This window comes from Elephas maximus, chromosome 4 (assembly GCF_024166365.1).
Source record: "Elephas maximus indicus isolate mEleMax1 chromosome 4, mEleMax1 primary haplotype, whole genome shotgun sequence".
Classification (NCBI taxonomy): domain Eukaryota; kingdom Metazoa; phylum Chordata; class Mammalia; order Proboscidea; family Elephantidae; genus Elephas; species Elephas maximus.
The window spans coordinates 36,918,174-36,941,696 of NC_064822.1; the positions used below are offsets into that span (position 1 = coordinate 36,918,174).

Sequence of the window (23,523 nt, forward strand, 5' to 3'; positions counted from 1 at the left end):
ACAAACAAGCAATACGGGAAGCTTAACACCTAAGAGAATCTCACCATGGCTCAGCTATCTGTGCGCACAGACACAAAGTTTTATGCATATCCATCCAAATGGACAATGTGTGAGAAGAAACACAGATAATGAGTTCTGGCATCAAGGGGAAGGACAATGAAGTGAAAAGTACCATCAAGGTAAGTAATGGATCACACATTTTTGGATAATATATATTACATGTAGTCTGACTTATTTTTAGCAAAAGGGCAAAATAAAGTGTTTTGATTTTTACTTTTTCTCTTTTTTCCCTGATCACCGTTTATTAGGGGTTATTAGAAAAAATTACCTAAAATTTGTTAATTGCTTTAGAGTTTACAAAGCACACTCCCACTTATTATTACAGCATTTGATGATCATGAAAATTATTTGTATCAGCATCATTTTATATACGTAGAGATCGATGCTCAAAAATGTTAAGTGATTTGGCTGACGTAAGTGGCACAGCTGGGATTCATATCCAAGTCTCTTCCTCTGGCCACATACACTGATCTTTTGTCACAGCACGAAGCCCACTATAATATTCCATTGGCTGAACACCTCTCACTTTGGGCCGTGAGCTGGTAAACATCATGGTGTCTTGACAGCTCTGGCAAAAAGGAGAGAAATGCATCCAAAGATAAGATCGCCCCTTTGTTTAAGGGGTTGTGTTATCTGAAAATGGAGTCTATCTGCGCGTTCGAAGGATGGACCATGTGATACCTGGAAAAAACTCAAAGGAGGGTCAAAACAGAAGTAAAGGAGAAAATTGGGAACAAGAATGTGCTTATGCAGAGACTTTATGAGTGAAAGGTTAATATTTGCTTTTCCTTTGGAACTATGGCAACAGTCATATTCAGTTTCGAACTTTTGTTTCCCTATGTTCTAAAATTCCAACTAGCTCCAAATCTTCTGTAAAATCGATGACGTGCACACAAGCCTTGTGTTGGTGGGTTTTTTTTTTTTTTTTTTCCTGTTGTTTGTTGGTTTGCTTTTATGGAATTAATGGATGGGGCATCACTGAAAACAGCATGGTGACAGCAGCAGATTATGAAGCCAACGGTCTCAGAATTCCAGTCAGGGACTGTAAAATATAATTGATGGCAAAAAAAAAAAAAAAAATTGTTGAGACTTGCAAGAAGTACACATTGCTGGGAAGCAGCTTCCAGGTAAAGAACTCAGTAATGGATATAAACATAATCTCAAAAATACTAAGAATGGTGGCTCTCTAAAGGAGGAGAGGTGGCCTTTGTGTTGTATGTAAATTTCCCTAAAAGTAATGACTGTGTTCACACTGCTGCTCCTCTATGCTACTAGTCTTTCTACCATCCTTCCTCAAAAAGGAGGATGTTTCACATTTTCTTACCAAATTAAAAATTTTTAAGACAATTAGTGTAAGGCTGTGCATATGAGGAAAAGACTATCAATGCTTCATTTCAAATCTCGATCATTTACACAAATTTTACCTTTCACAGAATTGATTTTTTTTTTTAGTGGTTATTATGAAATGCCCAGTGAACAAAATGCTACTTATTTTCATAAATACATACATATACCATGCATCTCCATGGGCATATTCATAGGAAATTATAAATAAAAGGGATTAATAAACATGTTTTCTGTTCTCTCTGCATCAACTTCATATGTTTTCAGAGAGATAATTATATATGAGAAGGTGTACAAATGAACTAACTGAGTATTGTACCTTGTATAATGATTCTGAAATCCTAGCAGTTCACATTGGGGTTAACAAACTTAACAGAACTTTTCTGAAATCCTGCCTTACAAAACAGGGCAATGGTTTCAGAAGCAGATGTTTAAGTAATTTGCATTTATGTATGTAAAAAATATATTTACTTTGCTTATTCCATGATTTGAAATCACTTGAAAGTAAACTTGTAAAGTCAGCTAGCTATGGACCTATCACTCTCCTAGAGACCAGAATGTTCACCAGTCATTCTAAATCATGCTGGACCATTTATTCGGATCTAGTCCAATATTTGGCTGTGTTTGCATTATGTTAGGAAGTTAACAGTGTCTAAGCTACTCAGGAAAATAAAAATTGTTTGTGACTGGGAAATTGGAAAGGAAAAAGAAAAGGGAGATGTTCAAGGAAGCAGCATATAGCAGAAATGTTTGATGTAATAGAAGGCACTACGTATTCGTCAAACATAAATTATCTGGAGCTCTGATTCAACAGTGCGCCCTTAATTATTTTACAAACTATAAAAGCACTTTCAAGTACTGAGATATCCATTTAAAATGATTGTGTGAGTTTTTCCAAATGATGTTTATTACTACATGAATAGACTAGTAATAAAAAAAAAATAAATGCACACTAAAATCCCTGCTAACTGTATATCTGTAAAAATAAAACTGTTCATAATCTCTCCACAGCTAAGTAAACACAGTAAATTGCAAAAGTTTCATTTATATGTTCTCACATTTTGTGTTCAAATGTAGGAACAAAATGAAAAAGGAAAAAATTTCCTCTATGACTATTTCTCCTTCTTAATTACCCTCTACTTAAAATTTTCCTTATGAAAAGTACCTCAAAAGAAATAAAATTATTCTGCAAAAGCTTAGCTTGTTTTACACCATTTGAAGCTTTATTTTCTGTATACATATATATATATACATACACACATATATATATACACACACGTACTTATGCACACAACACTATGTATATGTGCACATGTATGCATACAGCAATTCTTTGACTACAACAAAAAATGAGCTCTGATTCTAATGAAAGCTGACTTGTTAATTTCAACATTGTACCTTATAATTTGGAGTTTTAATGAAAAATAATCAAAATGAAATCCTAGAAAAACTTAAGTCCTCCACCTCTAGACTGAAGAATTTTCTGTAACCCCTCTTTATTCAGGAGCCATAAGCACCTCAAACTTTGCTGAATGACCCCCAGTGAAGTCAAAAAGAGTCAAGATAACTCATTAAAAATATAAATGCTAAAATCCTTAGGGCTCGTGAACGCTGATGAAAAGAAATCTATGAATTCACATAAAAATAGTATTTTACCCTTCTTTTTAACCTCAAGTTTCTATGTCACTTCAATTGCTAGCGCTCAGAATAATGATTCCTCAGCTCATGAAACTGAAGACCTAAGTATGCTCTCTCGCCACCAGCAGGTTAGCATAAAAGAGAAGGAAACAACGATCAACGATCATTGGTGGGATATAGTAAATGGCACATCTTGAATGGAAAACACAATTTATCAGTATTTCTAACACATAACAAAGTCTTCAATGAGTCAATCACAGAAATTTTAGCATTAAGACCATGCTACATACGGCCCAATCCATAAAGTGCCTCCATAAATAGATGGTCTAATACAAAAAAAGAGGAGTGATTAAGCAAAATCCACTTTTTCAGGCTTCTCCTCCCCCATCTCTGTTTAAGAGTAATGCCGACCCTACCATAGGGCCTTAAATGACCTCAAAAGCTCTTTTATACAGAACCTAGATTCTGTCCAGACTGCATAGGTGATTCTGTCTTCATCTCACACTCTAAATTTGCCTTCAAATAGTCCACCTTTTAAATTATTTTGTAATGTATTTACACATTTCTCTCTTCATTTTTGTGTCTAAGCTCCTTTGAATACTGGAGACTTGCCTTTTTTTTTTTTTTTTTCCAAACAACATTTTTAAGTGCCTGCAATGAGCCATCAATTATGGAGGACAAAAATAGAAATTGTGCCTGTGTCTTAACTTCAAAACACTAAAATATAGGTAGAAAGTGCCTAGCACCAGAAGAGAGAAACAGAGGATTTAGGCTGAGACTTGAAAGATGTTTAGGATTTGGATAGGTCAAGATGTGTGTGTGTGTGTGTGTGTGTGTGCTGGGGGTCATGAAGAGTGGAAACATTCCAGATGTAGAAAAAGACATGGATAAGAAAAGGAATAGATAAGGAAAAGGCAGAGATAAGAGAATGTGTAGGGACAACATGTAGTTACATTTGCTTGGTTAGAAATAATTTAAGGGAAAAACTAAGTTTAGCTATGGCAATAAGTTGGAAAGCCTACTTTTGGAAAACATGAATGATGTTCTCCAGAGAGGGAAAGGAGGCTCCCAGATCACTACGTAAGGCACCTGCAGAAAGATAAGTCGGAGGTATAGCATGCATTCTCAATGAGGCGTGATGTTGCCAGTGAGGAGGGTGAACATTGATTCTTGGGACGGTAAAATATTAGATACAAAAATGGTCTGTGATCTTCCAAAGTTCAACACTGCGGAGTAAAATCTATTTCCTCGGTATTTAATTATTCCTGTTGGGTCTTCCTGGGTATCACATGAGCAGCACTGACATGGAGTTCTGGGAATTATACAAAATTGTGTGCAAGATCAGTTCTACACAATTATGGAGAATAGATAGCTATAATTGGAGGACCTTATCTTGGTCAAGTGCTCAATCTGAAAGCCTTATCAAGAGAGGTGGCCAGTGTGTGTCTATTATGTTTGATCCTCAGTGATCCTGTCTGTAACTTGGGCTTTGGGAATTATATTAAAATAGATTATATTTCATTACTTAATTCTACAAAGCTCACTCAACCAATTATTATGTCAATTGATAAAAAGAATAATACATTGACAATACCCAAATGAATATATAACAGCTAGTTAAGCTGATAGTTGTTTTCTCGCATCAAGCAAAATTTAAAGTTCACTAAAATGATTTGAAGAATTTCGCTTAATTTTTTCAATTATTTTTCTTTTGCAGTTTTGAATTATTTTTAAATTTTGATTACATTGCTGGTATATATTTGTAGAAATTGATAAGCTGAATATATAATTTGATACATTACAATTTATTTGATGCAAATAAATTACATTAAAAGTTACAGATGTAGGTATAAAGTTAAGTTAAAGTTAAAGATAAGTTAAAATAAGGTTCGGTTAAAGATAAATCAGAAACAGGTGAACATTTTAAAAACAAAAATAATCAATATTGTGTTATATAATGAAAATAGATTTTTACAACCTCATACAAATATGTATTGTAATCTGCAAAGGATAAAATAAAATAAATGCTTACTTTATTATTAATATTAGATCTCTAATTACTACCTGATAATTGGAAAATTCAGGGTCCACTGAATACCCCTTGTGCCTCTCTACCTTTATGCCTTCACTCATTTGAAATGCCCTCCCTCCTTTCCTTCATTTATCAAAATTCTACTTACCTGTCAAGATATACTTCAAATTTCTCTTTTTCCTCTAAACACTTTCAATCCATAAATATTTAATACTTTTAATTTCCTAAAATATTAAGTGGCTTGTTCTATATATTTGACATTTAGTAATTTTGTACTGCTAGGAAACCCTGGTGGCGTAGTGGTTAAACGCTACCGGCCGGCAGTTTGAATCTGCCAGGTGCTCCTTGGAAACTCTAACGGGCCGTTCTACTCTGTCCTATAGGATCAACTCGACGGCACTGGGTTTTTTTTTTTTTTGGTTATGCACTTAGGAAACCCTGGTAGTGTAGTACTTAAGAACTATGGCTGCTAACCAAAAGGTCGGCTGTTCGAATCCACCAGGCGCTCCTTGGAAACTCTATGGGGCAGTTCTATTCTGTCCTATAGGGTTGCTATGAGTCAGAATCGACTTGACAGCAAAGTGTTTGGTTTTTTTGGTTGTTGTTATATATTCAGAGGAGCGCTGGTGGTGCAGTGGTGAAGAGCTCCGCTGCTAACCCTATAGGGCAGTTCTACTTCGTCCTATAGGGTTGCTGTGAGTCAGAATCGACTCCATGGTAATGGGTTTGTCTTTAATACATTCAGAAGGAGCCCTGGTGGTACAGTGGTTAGACATCTGTCTGCTAACCAAAAGGTCAGTGGTTGGAATCCACAAGCTACTCTGGGAGAAAGATATGGCAGTCTGCTTCTGTAAAGATTTACAGCCTTGGAAACCCTATGGGGTAGTTCTACTCTGTCCTGTAGGGTCACTATGAGTTGGAATTCGACTCAATGGCAATGGGCTTTTGGTTATACATTCATTCTTTTATTCAATTAAAAAGTATCTGTTTAATACCTACTAAATGCCAGGCATTAGGCTACACGGTAGAGACAGGACAGTGATCAAGGGAGATGTGGCCTTGCATCATGGAGCCTCCCTAGTCATTAGAGAATAGAAATTTATAAATACATAACCATCACACAGTGTAGTGAGTGCCACGGGAAGGGCACAGTGGTAAGGTTGTTGTTCTTGTTTGTCATTAAGCCTATTGTAATTCATCGCAGCCTATATAGGACAGAGTACCTGGGCTGAAATCTTTGCTGGAGCAGGTTGTCATGTCTTTTCTTTTGCACAGCCGCTGGTGGGTTGGAACCACCAACCTTTCAGTTAGCAGCTGAGAGCTTTAACCATTGTGCCCCCAGGACTCCTTAGTGATAAGGGATTGCAGCACTATTTAATTAGGACCCTTCTCATGAACCTAAGAGAGGCTCCTGCACCAGGAATGCAGCATCGGATGTCTTTAGTGAGCTTCAAAAAGAGGCTAACTTTAGAAAGAGGACAACTAAATATCAAAAAACCAAAAAATCCAAACCAAATCCATTGTCACTGAAGTCAATTCAGACTCACAGCAACCCTATAGGACAGAGTAGAACCAGAGGGTTTTCAAGGAACAGCTGGTGGATTCAAACTGCTGACCTGTCGGTTAGCAGCCGAGCTCTTAACCACTGCACCACCAGGGCTCCTATTAAAAAAAAAAAAAAAAACAGGATCAAATGGGAGCACTTTGTCAGATTCTGGGAGAGAGACTCTACCACACTACTGCTTTTTGCAAGCAGTTAAGTCCATTCTAAGCTCACAAACTCCAGGATAGCAGGGAAAAAATATAGTAGAAGTTCACTAAATATTGGTTTGAAGGCATGAATGGAAGCAAGGGTAAAAGAGCTAGAATTGAGCTAGAAACTCAGTACTTGTAGAGGAAACTTGCAGGCCTAAATTACATGGATTGTTAGTGAGAATGAAACAGTATAAATCAGTGTGTTTTTTAATATATCCCAAACTGCCCAGCTTTTCTTTACTTGTATCTTTTGCTTAATACCACCCACGGAGGTAGTATCACTGCAGAACTTGCTAAAGAGCTTTTCTTGAAACAACTCATAGATTAGTAGAAAATATTGCTGACTTATTTAGTGGATTTGAAGGGAGAGATGACCTAATCAAGAAAATTAATTTAAGCCTAAATATTCTGTGGTTAAAATAGGTTTTAAATATTTAACTAAATTCCCTAAAGATTATAAATAGGATTGTTTATACATTCACCTATCACAGAAATCAGATAGCTTAGGTATTGCCAGAAAATGAACAGTGTAGGCATTAAAAATTAATTGATGAGAACCTACGAATCCACGAAGAGTTACTATCATATGCTGAAAATGGCCATATCTTTTCAGAAAATGTCCTAGAAAAGGGAGAAAAGAAAAAAAGAAATGCTTTACCATGGTCAATTTGTTTGAAAAAGTTAAAATGCAAATGTTAACAGGAGATAAGCAAAAGTTGACTTGAAAAGAACTGGTGCTCAGGATTGCTGGCTGTGAGGTGGTTCTGAATACAATAACTGCACCTACGAGTTTTCATGGGCAAATGAACAGACACCACGCAAGGAAGCCACTGGATGATTTAACCATAAACTAGGTAATCTACAATATTGTTTTTCTTCTCTCTCTTTTCCCAGATCTTATAATAAACAGAAAGTCAATAGCGATGACGATTTACGACATTTGAAGAGACACTGCTGAATCCGAGTTAACAAATCCTTCAATATATTAATCCGTCAGCAGCCAGTTTGGAAGTTGCTGACTCTAACTGGCTGCAGGCCTGCTGTCTGGTCTGGCTGAAATTGCTCTTTGCTGTGGCAGCATCTATGCCCATTTCTGCTTAGCCTGCTCTGAACTTGGCTCAGATAGAACATTATCTTCAGCACCTTTATGTTGGAGATGCTTTTTCACACTAGAAATTCCTACTCAGATAAGGCTTATAAATAAATGTAAACAATGAACATATAGTGTTATATACCCTCATAAAATGCAAAATTCTCAAGGCTCCTTATACATGGAATATTGATTTTTCAGGAAAGGTGTTACATGGATGGGGAAAAAAATATCTTTATTTTTATTAACTTCAACTAAAATTTGGTACTTCAACTCACAATTCTATAAGAATTTTGAGTATAAACAACAAACCACAGGTATTAGGAGCTGTGATTCTCTCACCATCAGAAATAAGAGATACTATGATGTACCATGGAAACCCTGGTGGCGTAGTGGTTAAGTGCTACAGCTGCTAACCAAGAAGTAGGCAGTTCAAATCCACCAGGCACTCCTTGGAAACCCTGTGGGGCAGTTCTACTCTGTCCTATAGGCTTTCTATGAGTCAGAATCGACTCGATGGCAGTGGGTTTGGTTTTTTGGTTTTGGTTTTATAATATATCATTACTGCGAATACCTCAAAAAAATATTATCTGTGCTTATCACTTCTTCAGAAAAATGATAGGGATTTCACCCTCTGTTAGATCTTGTTATTTAACACAGAGTTACTATGTCACAATTTTTGGTTTTTAAAAATATTTTAATAATGGTATTATTTAATTTGTCTCCTTTGTAATTCTAGTATTTTACTTTATGCATTTAAAAACATTCTGATAAGTAAATAGGATTAGTTAGACTGCCAAATACATCTATGACACACACCCACATACATAGTACTAAGAGCCCCGATCTTGAAGAATTCAGCTTCAAATTAGATGCCAGAGTTTTCAAAGAGAAGGATAAATTGGTATTGCCCAAGTTTGATCATACTAGAAAGCCAGAGAGAGGGAGAAAGAGAGAGAGAGGAAGATAAGGTAAGTATAGACACTTGCCCCAGTCCTATAGATTTCATATGTGAACACAAATAAATATAATCCAGTAAGAGGTTACAGTTAGCTAGATTTTGTTCTTACAAATATCAAATTATATTGTTCGTAATTCAACCTCTCCTTGTCAACATTAAAGTAGAACTTTTAAATATGATTTTAATTTTTAAATTATGTTAGATATATTATGCAGAGCTATTTAGGTGAATGTGGTTACTGTTACTAGATGTTGGCAAGGTAAGTTAGAAAATAAACAAAACTGCTGAAGTGAATGAACACAAATTAATCACCTTGCCTTCCCACTGCGTGTGGAACAGGTTTGTGGATTTAGAAATATGTGGAGATGGAAATCTCTAACTTGCATGATTTCAGAGCCACTGGGAAACTTTGATGGACAGTAATATCTCTGCCTCCTGGGTATGAGAATATTTTAAATTCTAACAGCAGAAGTGCAGTGTAGTGGTTAAGAGTGCGGATTTTAGAATTAGAATTGGCTTTTAATCCTGATTATGCCACTTATATTTATGTGACCTGGGTATCAATTTCATGGCCTATAAAATTAGGACAAAATATACACCTCACAAGTTTATTTTGAAGATTGTAAAAGCCTTGCATATTGTATGGAAAAAAAGGAATCAGTCAATGTCTCAATGGTTAAGAGCTACGGCTGCTAACCAATAGGTCGGCAGTTTGAATCCACCAGCAGCTCCTTGGAAACCATACCGGGCAGTTCTACTCTGTCCTACTGGGTTGTTAAGAATCAGAATTGACTCTATGGCAACGGGTTTCTTTTTTTGGCGGGGGGAGCTTTGGTCATAAGAGTAGAAGCAGTATTGGGAGTAGTAGTTACAGCAAAGTAGTGATAATGACAATGTTCTTTAGAATTGATCACCTGATCCTCTTGTAAAGTAAAACTCCTGGGATAGATTAAACTAAGGTGTTAGTATCTTAACAGAAATCTTTTCTTCCTGACAGAAGGGACTCAGCTGCTTAGGGGTACTAGTTGGTAGCAGTAGAAGCACTGAAAGAGGTAAAGAACACAGGAAAAGATGTGAAAAACTTAAAAGAAAAATCCAACTGTCAAAAATATGCCTAGACTTAAGGGGACTTCTAAGTCAATTGGTAAAATAATACTATTGTGAAAACATTCTGCATCCTACTTTGAAATGTGGCGTCTGGGGTCTTAAATGCTAACAAGCGGCCATCTAAGATGCAGCAATTGGTCTCGACCCACCTGGATCAAAGGAGAATGAAGAACACCAAGGTCACACGACAACTATGAGCCCAAGAGACAGATAGGGCCACATGAACCAGAGACTTACATCATCCTGAGACCAGAAGAACTAGTTGGTGTCCGGCCACAACCGATGACTGCCCTGACAGGGAGCACAACAGAGAACCCCTGAGGGAACAGGAGATCAGTGGGATGCAGACCCCAAATTCTCATAAAAAGACCAGACTGAATGGTCGGACTGAGACTAGAGGAATGTCGGTGGTCATGGTCCCCAAACCTTCTGTTGGCCCAGGATAGGAACCATTCCCGAAGACAACTCATCAGACATGGAAGGGACTGGACAATGGGTTGGAGAGAGATGCTGATGAAGAGTGAGCTACTTGTATCAGGTGGACACTTGAGACTGTGTTGGCATCTCCTGTCTGGAGGGGAGATAGGAGAGTAGAGAGGGTTAGAAACAGGCAAAATTGTCACGAAAGGAGAGACCGGAAGGGCTGACTCATTAGGGGGAGAGTAAGTAGGAGTGTGGAGTAAGGTGTATATAAGCTTGTATGTGACAGACTGACTTGATTTGTAAATGTTCACTTAAAGCTCAATAAAAATTATTAAAAAAAAAAAATATGCCTAGAAAAAACATTGCCAAGTTCTCCAGGATGATGAAAAGAAATGTTTGTTTAATGTAAAGCAGGGCATGGTAACCTGTGGTAACTAATAAACTTCTGGGTATGTTGATATCTTAAGTGGCTATAACTTGAAGTGCAAAGATCAACTTTTCTCCCTTAATTTGATTAAGCTCAACTGTAATCTTTTTTTTTTTTTTTTTTTTGTACCATACAGCCAAAATACTAGCACATTGGATTGTCAAGGCTGAAACAAAGTTCTGGCACTAAAAGTTTAGGTTAACTGATTTTTAGTCGTATACCCACATGAAAGTCTTTGAAAAATGAATACTCTATATCTGGATTCTATATCTCCTCTATATCCGTGTTCACTATATCCAGTCTCTGAAATAATGAATCAGATATGAACAATGTGTCTAAAGTAATATCAGCTATACACATAACATTAAATATACTAAAGAGATTAAAATATGCCTAAATCAGAACATATGAATACCCTTAGTAGTTAGACAGAGGTCCTGGTGGCGAAACAGTTAAGCGCTTGGCTGGTAACTGAAAAGCTGGCAGTTCAAACCCACCCAGCAGCTCCATGGGAGAAAGACCTGGCGAGATCCTCCTGTACAGATTACAGCCTAGAAAAACCAATAGGGCAGTTCTACTCTGTCACATGGGGTTGCTATGAGTTGAAATTGACTCCATAGCACCTAACAACAATAACAGCAGTAGTTAGACACATGTGGTATTAGCAGTTAGTAGTAAATCTCCTCAGATAGGACTATGGTGAGCACGTCTGCAGGCGACAAAGCAGTGGTGGATGGGGAGAGCTGGGGAGGCTCAACTTTAAATCAGTTGGCCCTCATAGCTGAGGCTCCTTGTTCACTAGAATGAGTGTAAAAACAGACTCAGGATGACTACAGTTTTCTAGGTAGGCAAAGGAAGCTGGCCTTTCATTTGTTGACTTGACATTTTCCACTGTCTACTGAACAAAGTCTATATTTCCATACTGAATATGATTTTTAGAGAGAATTTCCAGGAAGTCAGGTTAGCTGTAAATTGTAAATCAGAAGAATTGGATTTGGATCCTAACTTTTTTCTTAAATACCACGTGAGCTGGGGCAAGAAATATATAACTTCGTAATCTTCATTCTTTCATCTAAAAAATGAATAGGTTAAAATTATTTTGAAAGAAGCACTCGACTAGTTCTGAAATTCTCTGAATTGCTAAGCAAGATAAAGCAATGAGCTAATTTAATTATGGTCTTTCAGCATAACTAGATTGCTATAATCAGGAGGGCTCTCCTGAAACATTATCTCTCTCCACTTCTAGTTTGAATACATTATACTTTCTATCGTGACTGTATAATGGGTAGTCCTGAATGTCTTCAATCAAATATATTCAAATTCCCTACAGCATGTGCCATCTCAGTTAAAATATCAACAGTTTATTACAAATGCAGTAGTTCCAAAAAAGCATAATGCTTTCAGGTAGCAGATGTGTCTGTATTTTATTCAAATGGCTAACTGAAAAGATTCAAGGCCTTGTATTATCATTATTATTTTTGATAAGGCTAGATAGACTTTTACCTGTGAAAACAAATTATCAAACACAAAGTAAATTTAATTTTTTTCCATATCTTTTTTTAGTGTGTTTAAATCAACATGTATCTCATTAGTTAACCTCGTCAAAATATAAGTAACTAGAAAAATAAGTAAAATGGTAGGAAGAAAAATAAATTTGTAAAACAAATTAGTTTTTATGTTGACACCCTTATTCTATTCCTTGAGTACTTGTTTCTTTTTTGTTTTACATCTTCAATAGTCTGAAAAGCAATGCATTTGAATTTGATAAGAAATTTATAACTGAATACAAATGAAGTAAAAGGTAGATAAAAAATGATACATGCTTGTCTTAGTCCTCTAGTGTTGCTAAAAAAGAAATACTACAAGAGGATGGCTTTAGCAAAGAGAAATTTATTCTCTCACAGTTTAGGAGGCCAGAAGCCTGAATTCAGGGTGCCAGGTCCAAGGGAAGATTTCCTCTCTCTGTTGGCTTTGGGGAAAGGTCCTTGTCATCAGTCTTCCCCTGGGTCTAGGAACTTCTCAGCACACGTACCTCAGGTCCAAAAGATGTGCTCTGCTCCTGGCTCTTCTTGCTTGGTTGTAATGAGGTCCCTCTCCTCTCTACTCGATTCTCTCTTTTATATCTCAAAAGAGATTGACTCAATCCTGTAGATTGAGTCCTGCCTCATTAATATAATTGCCTCTAATCCTGCTTCATTAACATCATAGAGGTCAGGATTTACAACACATAGGATAATCACAACAGATCACAAAATAGTAGACAATCACACACAATATTGGGGTATACAATTCAATCCATAACAATGTTTAAGAATAGGTATGTTATTTTAAAAAATGAATTATTACTAAGTAAAAAGAAAAAAGAATTTTTTTTTCTTTTTATGGAGCCCTGGTTCTGCAGTGGGTAACAGTCAGCTACTGACCAAAAGGTCAGCAGTTCAAATCCACCAGGTGCTCCTTGGGAACCTTATGGGGCAATTCTACTCTGTCTTTTAGGGTCACTATGAGTCAGAATTGACTTGATGGCAACAGGTTTTAACAGGTTTCATCAAAACACGTGGCCCACTTATTTTAACTTAGTTTATTAACATCCAAATCTCTTCCACAGAAAGAAATCAAACTGATTTTGTAGCATTCTAACCTTAATTTTTCAGTACGCCTGACTTCAAGTCTTAGATTGTCCACTTACTTGGACTTACTGCTCTAAGCCATTATTGACTCACCCATAAAATGAGGGCAGTAATAACAGAAGTCAGTACTAACACAGGTTCAAATAGGTTTGCATGGGCTGAATTCCAGTCACAAAATATATGGCTTGGCCCCAAGCAGTGAATGATGGCTGATAACCCTGCTACTTTGTAAACTCTCTGATTCTATAAAATACTGATTATATATATATATATATATATACACACACACATAGATTTGTAAGTGTATATATATATAATTACTATTCTTAAAAAAGCTTAGCTATATTATTTCAGTGTTTTACATTTATAACTAAAGCAAACTTCAAAGGAAAGAAAAATGCAATGACAATTTCTCAACAATTTTTTTCACCTTTCATTATTCATTCATTGTCTTGATTTGAGACAATGATTACATTTATGTCAATGGTATCTCTTTAATACAAGGTAGCTCTTATATGAGTAAAAGTAAGAAATATAAATGTATAAAAATTCAATACATAAAATGATACTGCTCCTTACTGTTCCCCAAGGCAATAGCTTTCCTTTATTATGGTAAAGTTTCCCTGAATTTACTCCTTCACTACAGGAGTAGTTTAAGAACCGTTCTGCTCCATTCTGAGAACTACCGGTATTATTCGTTTTTATAAAAAATAATTCCATGTGTGCATTTACTGAATACGCATTTTAGAAAAATAGAGTCTCCATTTTGTTACTGAAGTCAGAGTGGAACACTTGGTGGAGGGGTACACAAGTTTTGGATGTAGACATATCTGGATTCAAATTCCCACTTGGTCACTGACTAGCTGTGTAGCCACAGGATGGTTAATGGATTTTTTTAAGACTCCTTTATCCCTTTAGCAAAACGGGCCTAACACTCTTTAACTCAGAATTACACAGAATAATATAAGTAGGTGCTTAGCATGCATTTGGTGTTCAATAAATGGTATCTTTTTAATATGTATTATTGAGGTTGTGATCTGTAATCAATACTACCCACTATAAACTATATTGCCATTAAACTATATTCAATGATTGCATGTCTTTTACATCTGACTACATGTATGTATTTCAGATTTAAATGATAACTCTTCTGATTAGACGTTAATGTCATTCATGTCCCAAGTCCTGCAGTGGGCTCTGTGAGGACACACTTCCTTCCTGTGTTCCCTTCATTCAGCCCCTTCTTTGAAGTACTGAGAGTGGTTAAAAAACAAATGAATAAAACAAACCTCTTGCCATCGAGTCAATCCTGACTCACAGCAACACTACAGGACAGAGTAGAACTGCCCCATAGGGTTTCCAAGTAGCGGTTAGGTGGATTTGAACTGCTGATGCTTTGGTTAGCAGCCAAGCTCTTAAACCACTGCACCACTAGGGCAAGGCCTTATTCTGGTGAGTTTACAATCTATTTAGCTTCCAAAAAACCAAACCTAGTGCCATCGAGTTGATTCCGACTCATAGCAACCCTATGGGGCATAAAACACAAACAAATCAAACCCGTTGCCATCAAGTCGATTCCAACTCCTAGTGACCCTATAGGACAGGGTAGAACTGCCCTGTGGAGTTTCCAAGGAGCACCTGGTGGATTCAAACTGCCGACCCTTTGGTTAGCAGCTGTAGTACTTAACCTCTACACCACCAGGGTTTCTGAGAGGGGTATAGAAAGAGTAAAATTTCAAGGCCTTGTTCTCATGGGTTTGCAATTTATTAATACCTGTATGTATGGAAACAGAATACATACAGACTAACAGCCAGTGAACAGAAATGATGTCTGGAGCTGTGAGAGATGCTCAGAGAAAGAACATTCATGGTGACCAAGAGTGCTCAAGGAAAGTTTGGTGAAAGGAGTAAATCCTCCAGATTGTATTGCACTTGGTGTGGAAGGAAAAGAGGGAAGTATTCCCCCAAATAGGCAGAGCAACTGATCCAGGTAGGACACATGAATAAAAGCGGCAAATTTTAAAAGATAAGGAATAAAGAAAGCTATAAATAAAAGGTGATATCTTTGCCCTTATTGCGTTTGCCATCTGGATAGGATGCTTTCAAACTAACCAGCAGGGTAAAATCCAGCCTAAGAAGTACTTTGTAATGATGGTCAAAAACATTTATCCTATTAATTGCCAGAGCGAAATGATTGCCCTAAAGTTCCTGAATATAAATTTAATATATGTTATGAAAAATTTCTCTCCACAATCCATGTGGCTAAATAAGAGTAGGCATAGTCTTTAAAAATAAGTTACTTCTTTTTTTTTTTTTTTACAGCAGGCATAAAAGTCTTTTAAAATGCTATTTAATTTCCATAGGAATTAATTTGAGGAACCACGGGAGTTCTATATAAGACTTTATTCGGTCGGAAGACAAATATCCCCAAATCATTTAATTTTACATTTTATGGTAATATTAAGGTTGTTGTTATAAGAGAGTTGAAATGTAAATATGACTAAAGCAAAGAAAAGCAAAGCCCACAGAGCAGTACAAATTCTCCACGTGTTGCACACTATAGAATCAAGTATCACATTTGAAAGAGTAACAAGCAAAATATCCCTGTGAGTCCTTTCAGCAGTATATTTCAATGTTTAAAAATAAGAATAAATCACTGAGGTATTTGCTGCATGCATTTTATAAGGCAGGCTTTTCTGTAGAAGAGCCCCTAAATTATAAAGTCAGTTCGGGTTTCAGATAAAACATGGACTACGCAGCCATTAGCTATTCAGACAAGAGCAATTTTGATATTCAGGTCAGGCATTTGTCATTTGTACTCAGGCAAATCACCAGACTCATATGTGATAAAACACAATGGCCTATACAGCATGTTTTTGTGCTTTTAAAGGAAGCTTTCTTGAAATTCTAACTTGATTTGTGGAACGAATATGGACACACACACACGCACCCCCACACACACACACACATGCACCCCCCCACACACACGCATCTCCTTTTTGATGCTATTTTAACCTGTCAAAGTATCTAAAGGTATATGAACCAAGTACTATTAATATTAATACGTGCTTTGTTATTTTGCTCCCTGAACACTGTCACTTTGTTATACCAAATTAAAGCCCTGACAGAAACATCCAATTAATCCTCAGTAAAAAAAAAAAAAAAAAATTACTGTGTCACAATTAATAAGCAATTCAATGTAATAATACCTTGATCATTCTCCTTAGTGGTTCAGTCCTTTGCGCAATGTGCGTAGAACCGGAATGTCTATTATTAGTTCCCGTAATGATTGCTCATATATGAGATAAAATGGATCGTCGCTCATCTTTCGGATCAACAAATAATCTATTCCCTTTTATTGTGAAGCACAGAAAAGGAAAGATCTCACCAGAAAGAAGGAATTTACACATTTTAGATTAATTGTTCTCATAAAAGGAGTCTCTTGGATTCACTTACAGCAACAGGTATGAACAGGCTGAACTCCAACCTGGTTGCCCTGCCCCAGTTTAGCACAGAGCATTTGAACGACAGGCGGTAAAAGCCGGCAGAGCATCTTAACCACAAGTGGCAGCTCCCTCTGATGAAAGGAAGGCTCCCCCCGGCCAAGTTATCGGAGCTGTAATAAACACCCTTTGGCCATGTGCTGCCTGTAGAGATCCTCAAAAAGCTAGGAAGAATCAAAGGTGGAAATCCTACCTTAATGAGAATCTGGATGGACCCTGTGGCTTTTGCAGATAGGCAAAACCAGAAGCTCATGGTGCATGCGCTGCTGGATTCCTGCCACACAGCACTCTTCAGGTGTGCTTTTTCACCTCGAAGGCCTACAGGAGTAGCCTCCAGATACAAGAAGTGCCCTACAAAGGACAGGATTCAGATATGACAGAAATAACAACGAGGGCACTATTCCAGCTTTTTCATCTTAGTTAAAGTTTTAATTACATTACTTGTGATCTGAGCTGCCAAAGGGGTTTCCATTTGAAACAGAAAGGAAATATAATAGCCTTGCCTCCAGCTCATTCCCTGACCAATTTCCAACTCTCTGTGTTTTCAGTAAAGTACTTCACAGCATGCAGATTAATTAATCTGACAGGGTACTTACACCATCCAATCAACATTATAGGCATGGGAACCATTTTATGAACTTCCCAAACTATTCAGTTATTGTAAAACAGTGTGACAACTATTTAGAATTTAAATGAAGAAATATGATATACTTTCAAATTCAGTTATCTCTTGAGTATATAAGTAAAACACCTAGCATTCCAATATGCAACATGAGAGGAAAACATTAATTTTATACTTGCTTATTCAAATATCCAAAATACTTCAACTATGTACAGCTAAGTGTTCGAAGGAAATTTAGACTCTGGCTTAGCCTGCCTGGCTCGGTTAGATTCACAGGCCTGTGGAATTTCAATATTTAGGCAGCCTTTCTGGAGCAATCAGGAATCCAGGGTTCCTTCTGCACTGCGGCGGAGCCCCTGTGGTACAGTGGTTAAGTACTCATCTGCTAATTGATAGGCCAGCAGTTCAAAAAAGCAGCTGTTTCTCAGGAGAAAGGTGTGGCAATCTCCTACCATAAAGATTATAACCTTGGAAACCCTGTGGGGCAGTTCTACTCTGTCCTACAGGGTTGCTGTAAGTCAGAACTAACCTGATGGCACACAACAACAACGTCTGCACCGTGCTAACATTTCTGATCCTTGAACAATGAGTCTAAGACTTGACCTGAGCTACTTACACAAAAATAGGCCACACCAAACACGCCTAGTATATGTGATCATACCATTGCTTTTGCTCAGCACCTCTAGTTTTCAACGTGCTTTCCCTTCATACACGTACATCAACTCATTTGATCTCCACAACCCTATTGGGTACACAGGGCACATTTTCTTATCTCCACTTGAGAGATGAGGAGTTTAAGAATCTGAAAAAGTTAAATGACTTGCTAATGATCAATGGAGTGGCAGGATTTGGGGTTACTGACTCTAAGTCTGCGGTGTTTAGGAACCATGCCTGATTGCAGAACACATTATTATCTGTTTACAATTATCGAAACAGCCATTAATATTAGATTTTGATTACTCAATAAATGTTTGATTTACTCGCACAGGCACCATGGTGGTCTGTCTCTCCAGCGTTCTCCAGTTGCTTTCAGGGAAAACAATGTGATGTGTATTGTGGATAAGATTAGAGCCACTGTAACAAGCTAATAACCTACCATTTTCATTTCCAAGTGTGTGATCTGTAGGAGGTCTCAGGCTTGGATGAGAACCGACCCCCAAAACCCAGTTAAAATTCTCAGCCAGGGAGTTTTGCCAGCCGCACCAGCCTTTCTCAAAAGTGCAGGAGCTACCACATTCATTTTCATCAGTATTATCTCCGCAGTCATCCACAAAATTACAGCTGTGCCCCGGCCTGTAACATTTGCCATTCTGACATTCCCAATAACCATGTGGGCAGTGATCTAAAAAAAAAAAAAAGAAGAATGAGGGACCGCTACCAGCATATTCAGTGAGGTCAAAAGCCAGAAGAGTGGATTTATTTTACTATGTAAAGGAAACAGTCTCACGCGGAGCTTAAGGTACCTGACTTCTCTCTGCTCTAATCCCCTCCAGGGTTCTGGCTTATGGATCACTCAGAAAGATCATTAACAAATGGAAAGAAAAAAAAAAATGAAGTATCACTTTATTGATGTAGAAAAACACCCCAAGTTTCCCCAAATGCAGCATTTCTTTTAAGCTGTGGTGAGGATATATATTAGATCTGACAGCCAAAGTGTGGACTTCCATTTTTTATCCTGAAACAAAACCTCTACGGTCCTAAGAGCTCATGTATTGTGGAGCACTTACAAGTGCATTGCATTAGCATCCAGTCACTCCTACATTTATCAGGAGCAGATTAGAAGCAGGGCCAGGCATATATAAGCAACGACAGACTTCCCAATACCTTTCTTTCCAAAATGCATATTCATTCATTCATTCATTTTGGAAGCAATTCTCCTACAAAATAGTACCAACCTTGTTCACAAAGCCTAAGAGAAAGGACAATGCTTTTGGTGACAGAAGACCTAGGTTTCACCTCTGGGGCTGATTATTGTCAGACATGTAACTCGAATCATACATACCCCGGATGAATTTTAGTTCTCTATGCAAAAAGAAAAAAAAAAATCCTAGAGATGTTAAAAATAATTAAAGTGAGTAATGTAGATATCACCAGTGCCTACAAGGATGCCTGGCCTTTGATAGGCAGTCAGCAAATACTAGTTAAATAAATGAATGAGAAAAATAAAGAGCCTTGGAAATGATAAAGCAGTTCTATACGTACATTCAAAGTTTTATTATTGCAGTACTCCAACATTACAGTAGAACATAACCACTATACCAGTTGCCATTGGATCAATTCCTACTCATGACAACCCCGTGTGTCAGAGTAAAACTGAGCTCCACAATGTTTTCAACAGCTGTTTATTTGGAAGTAGATTACCAGGTCTTTCTGCCAAGGAACTCTGGTGGACTTGAACCTCCAACCTTTCAGTTAGCAGCTAAGCACGTTAATCATTTGCACCACCCAGGGACTCCATCATGAGTAACAACATTTCAGTGTGAAATGATGTTCAGAGACCCAACTGGGAACATCAGATTCATATTTGCTCTCTGACACTACAGGATCAGAGATTTTCTTTCTTTCAGTCTTTCCCATCTGCCAGGAGAAGAGCTGATAACACCACTCCCACTCCCTGCCTCACACCACAGGTGGAAGCTTCCATGACCTGAGGCAAGCTGTCTGGTGGTTGAGAGTCAACATAGCTTCGAGGTAGGAGGTGATCACGTGGGGATTTATTGTAAGGTGTTCTGAAAGCCTCATATAGAAGCTCTTAAGTTCTGGATCATTTTCATACTTTAGACAGTAGGTGGCCAAGAGGGAAGAAGTGGAATGACACATGGAAGCCACTGGTTAGAAAACTGGTGCTCTGGAGGCTCTTAGCCCTTTTATGTGCTAAGTGCTCCTGGACTGCTCTTTTCCAGATTACCTAATTAAGTGTCTTTTCCCTTTGAAAAAAGCTTTTAACCATGCATTCTGCCTTTAACAATATTTCCTGGTCTGCTTATTTGCTAACATTTTTATTTCATGCAGCTTGAAAATAAATTATTTTATTTGGGTGCCCATGTCAATTTAGATTTAGTAGATTGGAGGAAAGAGAAAAGACCTACAATGTTTCAGTTATAGAGCTTAATACAGAATCATAACACTGAAGCATTTTTTAGCTGGACAGGAATGAAGATCACTTACATTAACTATCTCATTTAAACAAAACAAAACAAAAAAAACAGCCTGTTGCTGTTGAGTCGATTCCGACCAACTCATAGAGATCCTATAGGACAAAGTAGAACTGCCCCATAGGGTTTCTGACCTTTTGGTTAGCAGTCATAATGCTTAACTACTACACCACCAGGCTTTCCATCTCGTTTACAGAAGAGAAAAATAAGAATTGTAGATTTAAACTGATATGCTTATTCAAACAAAAAACAGAGATACAATCGGAACCCAGGCCTGTTGTCTTTAGAATTATTTTTTAAATTCATTGGCTTAAAAAAAGTGCAGGGATACCAAAGCAACTATTTCAGGCACAGCATCATCAAGGCACAGAAAAAGGTGGTGTTCACTACCGCATGTATTATTTCTCATGAGGCTATTGAGAACCTGAGAAACTACTAGATCATTTAATTTTATACAAGTTGGCATCTGTATTGATTCTGTCAATTCCAATTTGGTAGGAGAATGAAAAAAAAAGCTGGCTCTTAAGATGGTTTTTTCCCCATAGTGATAAAATCTAATTCTTTTAAAACAAACAAGAAAATAATGTAGACATGTTCCTAAAAGGAAAACACATAATAGATCCAAATATATTTCACAATCAATATTGGTAATATTCTAGAAAAAATAAGTATGACTAAGTTGTTTTTACATTTTTTAAACATAAACAGCTGCATAAGTAAAAACCATAATAATTCAAATATTATACAAGAATAAATTTGAACAGAAAGCCCCTACTGTATTAATAAAAATCTCATTGCCAGAATGCATTTTACCAATAAAATAACACACAACAATTAATTTTTGGATTAACAGTCAGAAAGATTATTAACTAAAGTTCATTTACCTATCCCCAAATTATTTTCCATGGCTGTGATTTTCTCCAAAGAAATCAGCTACCTAACAGTAGGGCGTATGTGTTTAAGTGATTCTAATATTAAAGCTCTTATGAAATTGTGAAGACTGAGTTTTTGTTTTAAAAAAATCCCTTTAAAGTAGGAAATAACCCTCTTGGTGGGCAGTTGACTTTTATAAAAGGTAATGAATTATAAAAGCTTAGAACCACCAATATATATCTTGAACACATTTGAAGCTTAACATGCCAGAATCCAAATTTTGAAGTTTAACATCCAAATTTCCCCATTTCACAGTCTTCCTCATTTCTGTTAATGACAATTTTTTTTTTCTTATTGTGCTTTCAGTGAAAGTTTATTATTCGAGTCAGTTTCTCACACAAAAACTTATACACACATTGTTATGTGACCCTAGCTGCTCTCCCTTTAACGTGATGGCACATTCCTCTTTTCCACCCTGTATGTCCCGTGTCCATTCAACCAGCTCCTGTCCCGCTCTGCCTTCTCTTGCCTCTGGACAGGAGCTTCCCACTTAGTATCATGTGTCTACTTGAGCCAAGAAGCTCACTCCTCACCAGCATCATTTTATGTCTTATATAAGAAAATATTATAGTCCAGTCTAATCTCAGTCTGAAGAGTTAGCTTCAGGAATGGTTTTAGTTTTGGGATAACAGAGAATCTGTGGGCCATGTCCTCTGGGATCCCTCCAGTCTCAGTCAGACCATTAAGTCTGGTCTTTTTACTAGAATTTGAGTTCTGCACCCCGCTTTTCTCCTGCTCCATCGGGGGCTCTCTGTTTTGTTCCCTGTTAGGGCAGTCGTTGGTGGTAGCCAGGCACCATCTAGTTCTTCTGGTCTCAGGCTGATGGGGTCTCTGGTTTATGTGGCCCTTTCTGTCTCTTGGGCTAATATTTTCCTTGTGTCTTTGGTGTTTTTCACTCTCCTTTGCTCCAGGTGAGTTGGGACCAATTGATGTATCTTAGATCACCACTCACTAGCTCTTAAGACCCCACACGCCACTCAGCAAAGTGGGTGCAGAACATTTCTTAAACTTTCTTATGCCAATTGACCTAGCTGTCCCCTGAAACCATGGTCCCTGGACCCCTGCCCCTGCTACTCTGTCTCTCAAAGTGTTTGGTTGTATTTAGGAAACTTTTTTTTTTTTTTATAGCTTTTGGTTTAGTCCAGTTGTGCTAACTTCCCCTGTATTGTGTGTTGTCCTTCCCTTGACCTAAAATAATTCTTGTCTAAAATCTAGTTAGTGAATACCCTTCTCCTTCCCTCTGCACCCTCACAACCATCAAAGAATGTTTTCTTCTGTGTTTAAACCTTTTCTTGAGTTCTTATAATAGTGGTCTCATACAATATTTGTCCTTTTGTGACTAATTTCACAAAGCATAATGTGTTAATGGCAATTCTAAGCTTCCAGTCACTCGGTGAAAAATATTTATAAGGAGCTCTATCCAGTAAAGAGCCTGACTTTATTTTTTGATGTTTGACTTCACTGTTGATAGGTTTTAAGCCTTGCTCCTCTTTCTTTCCCTTGTTCTACAAATCTGGGCAAGTTAAGAAAGCCCAGTATTACTCCTCATGCAGTTCCCTACAGATGGGCAGGAACCTTCACCCTGGTCTCACCTCCTAACCACTATAAAAAGATAAGGCAAGAGGTGGGCCAAGATGGCGGCGTGGTTAGATGCTTACAACAAAGCTCTCTCTTACAACAAAGACATGAAAAAACAAGTGAAATGATTATATATATGACAAGCTAGGAACCCTGAACGTCAAAGGCAAAGTTAGGAAATTGGACTGAGTGGTGGGGGAGGAAAAGATGGTTCAGAAGTGGCAAGGAGTTGCCAGACTTGACTCAGCGGGTACTGGCACCCCTC

At 37.4% G+C, this 23,523-nt stretch overlaps 1 protein-coding gene across 1 annotated transcript in view; it reads right to left on the minus strand.

Moving 5' to 3' along the window:
* Positions 1 to 23,523, minus strand: part of MALRD1 (MAM and LDL receptor class A domain containing 1) — a 958,969-nt gene that overhangs the window by 372,106 nt on the left and 563,340 nt on the right. The window contains exons 27-28 of the mRNA XM_049881884.1: positions 18,689 to 18,934; positions 17,164 to 17,321 (exon numbers count right to left, since the gene is read on the minus strand). Coding sequence (XP_049737841.1) covers positions 17,164 to 17,321; positions 18,689 to 18,934 — 404 coding nt within the window. The remainder of the gene's footprint in view (positions 1 to 17,163; positions 17,322 to 18,688; positions 18,935 to 23,523) is intronic.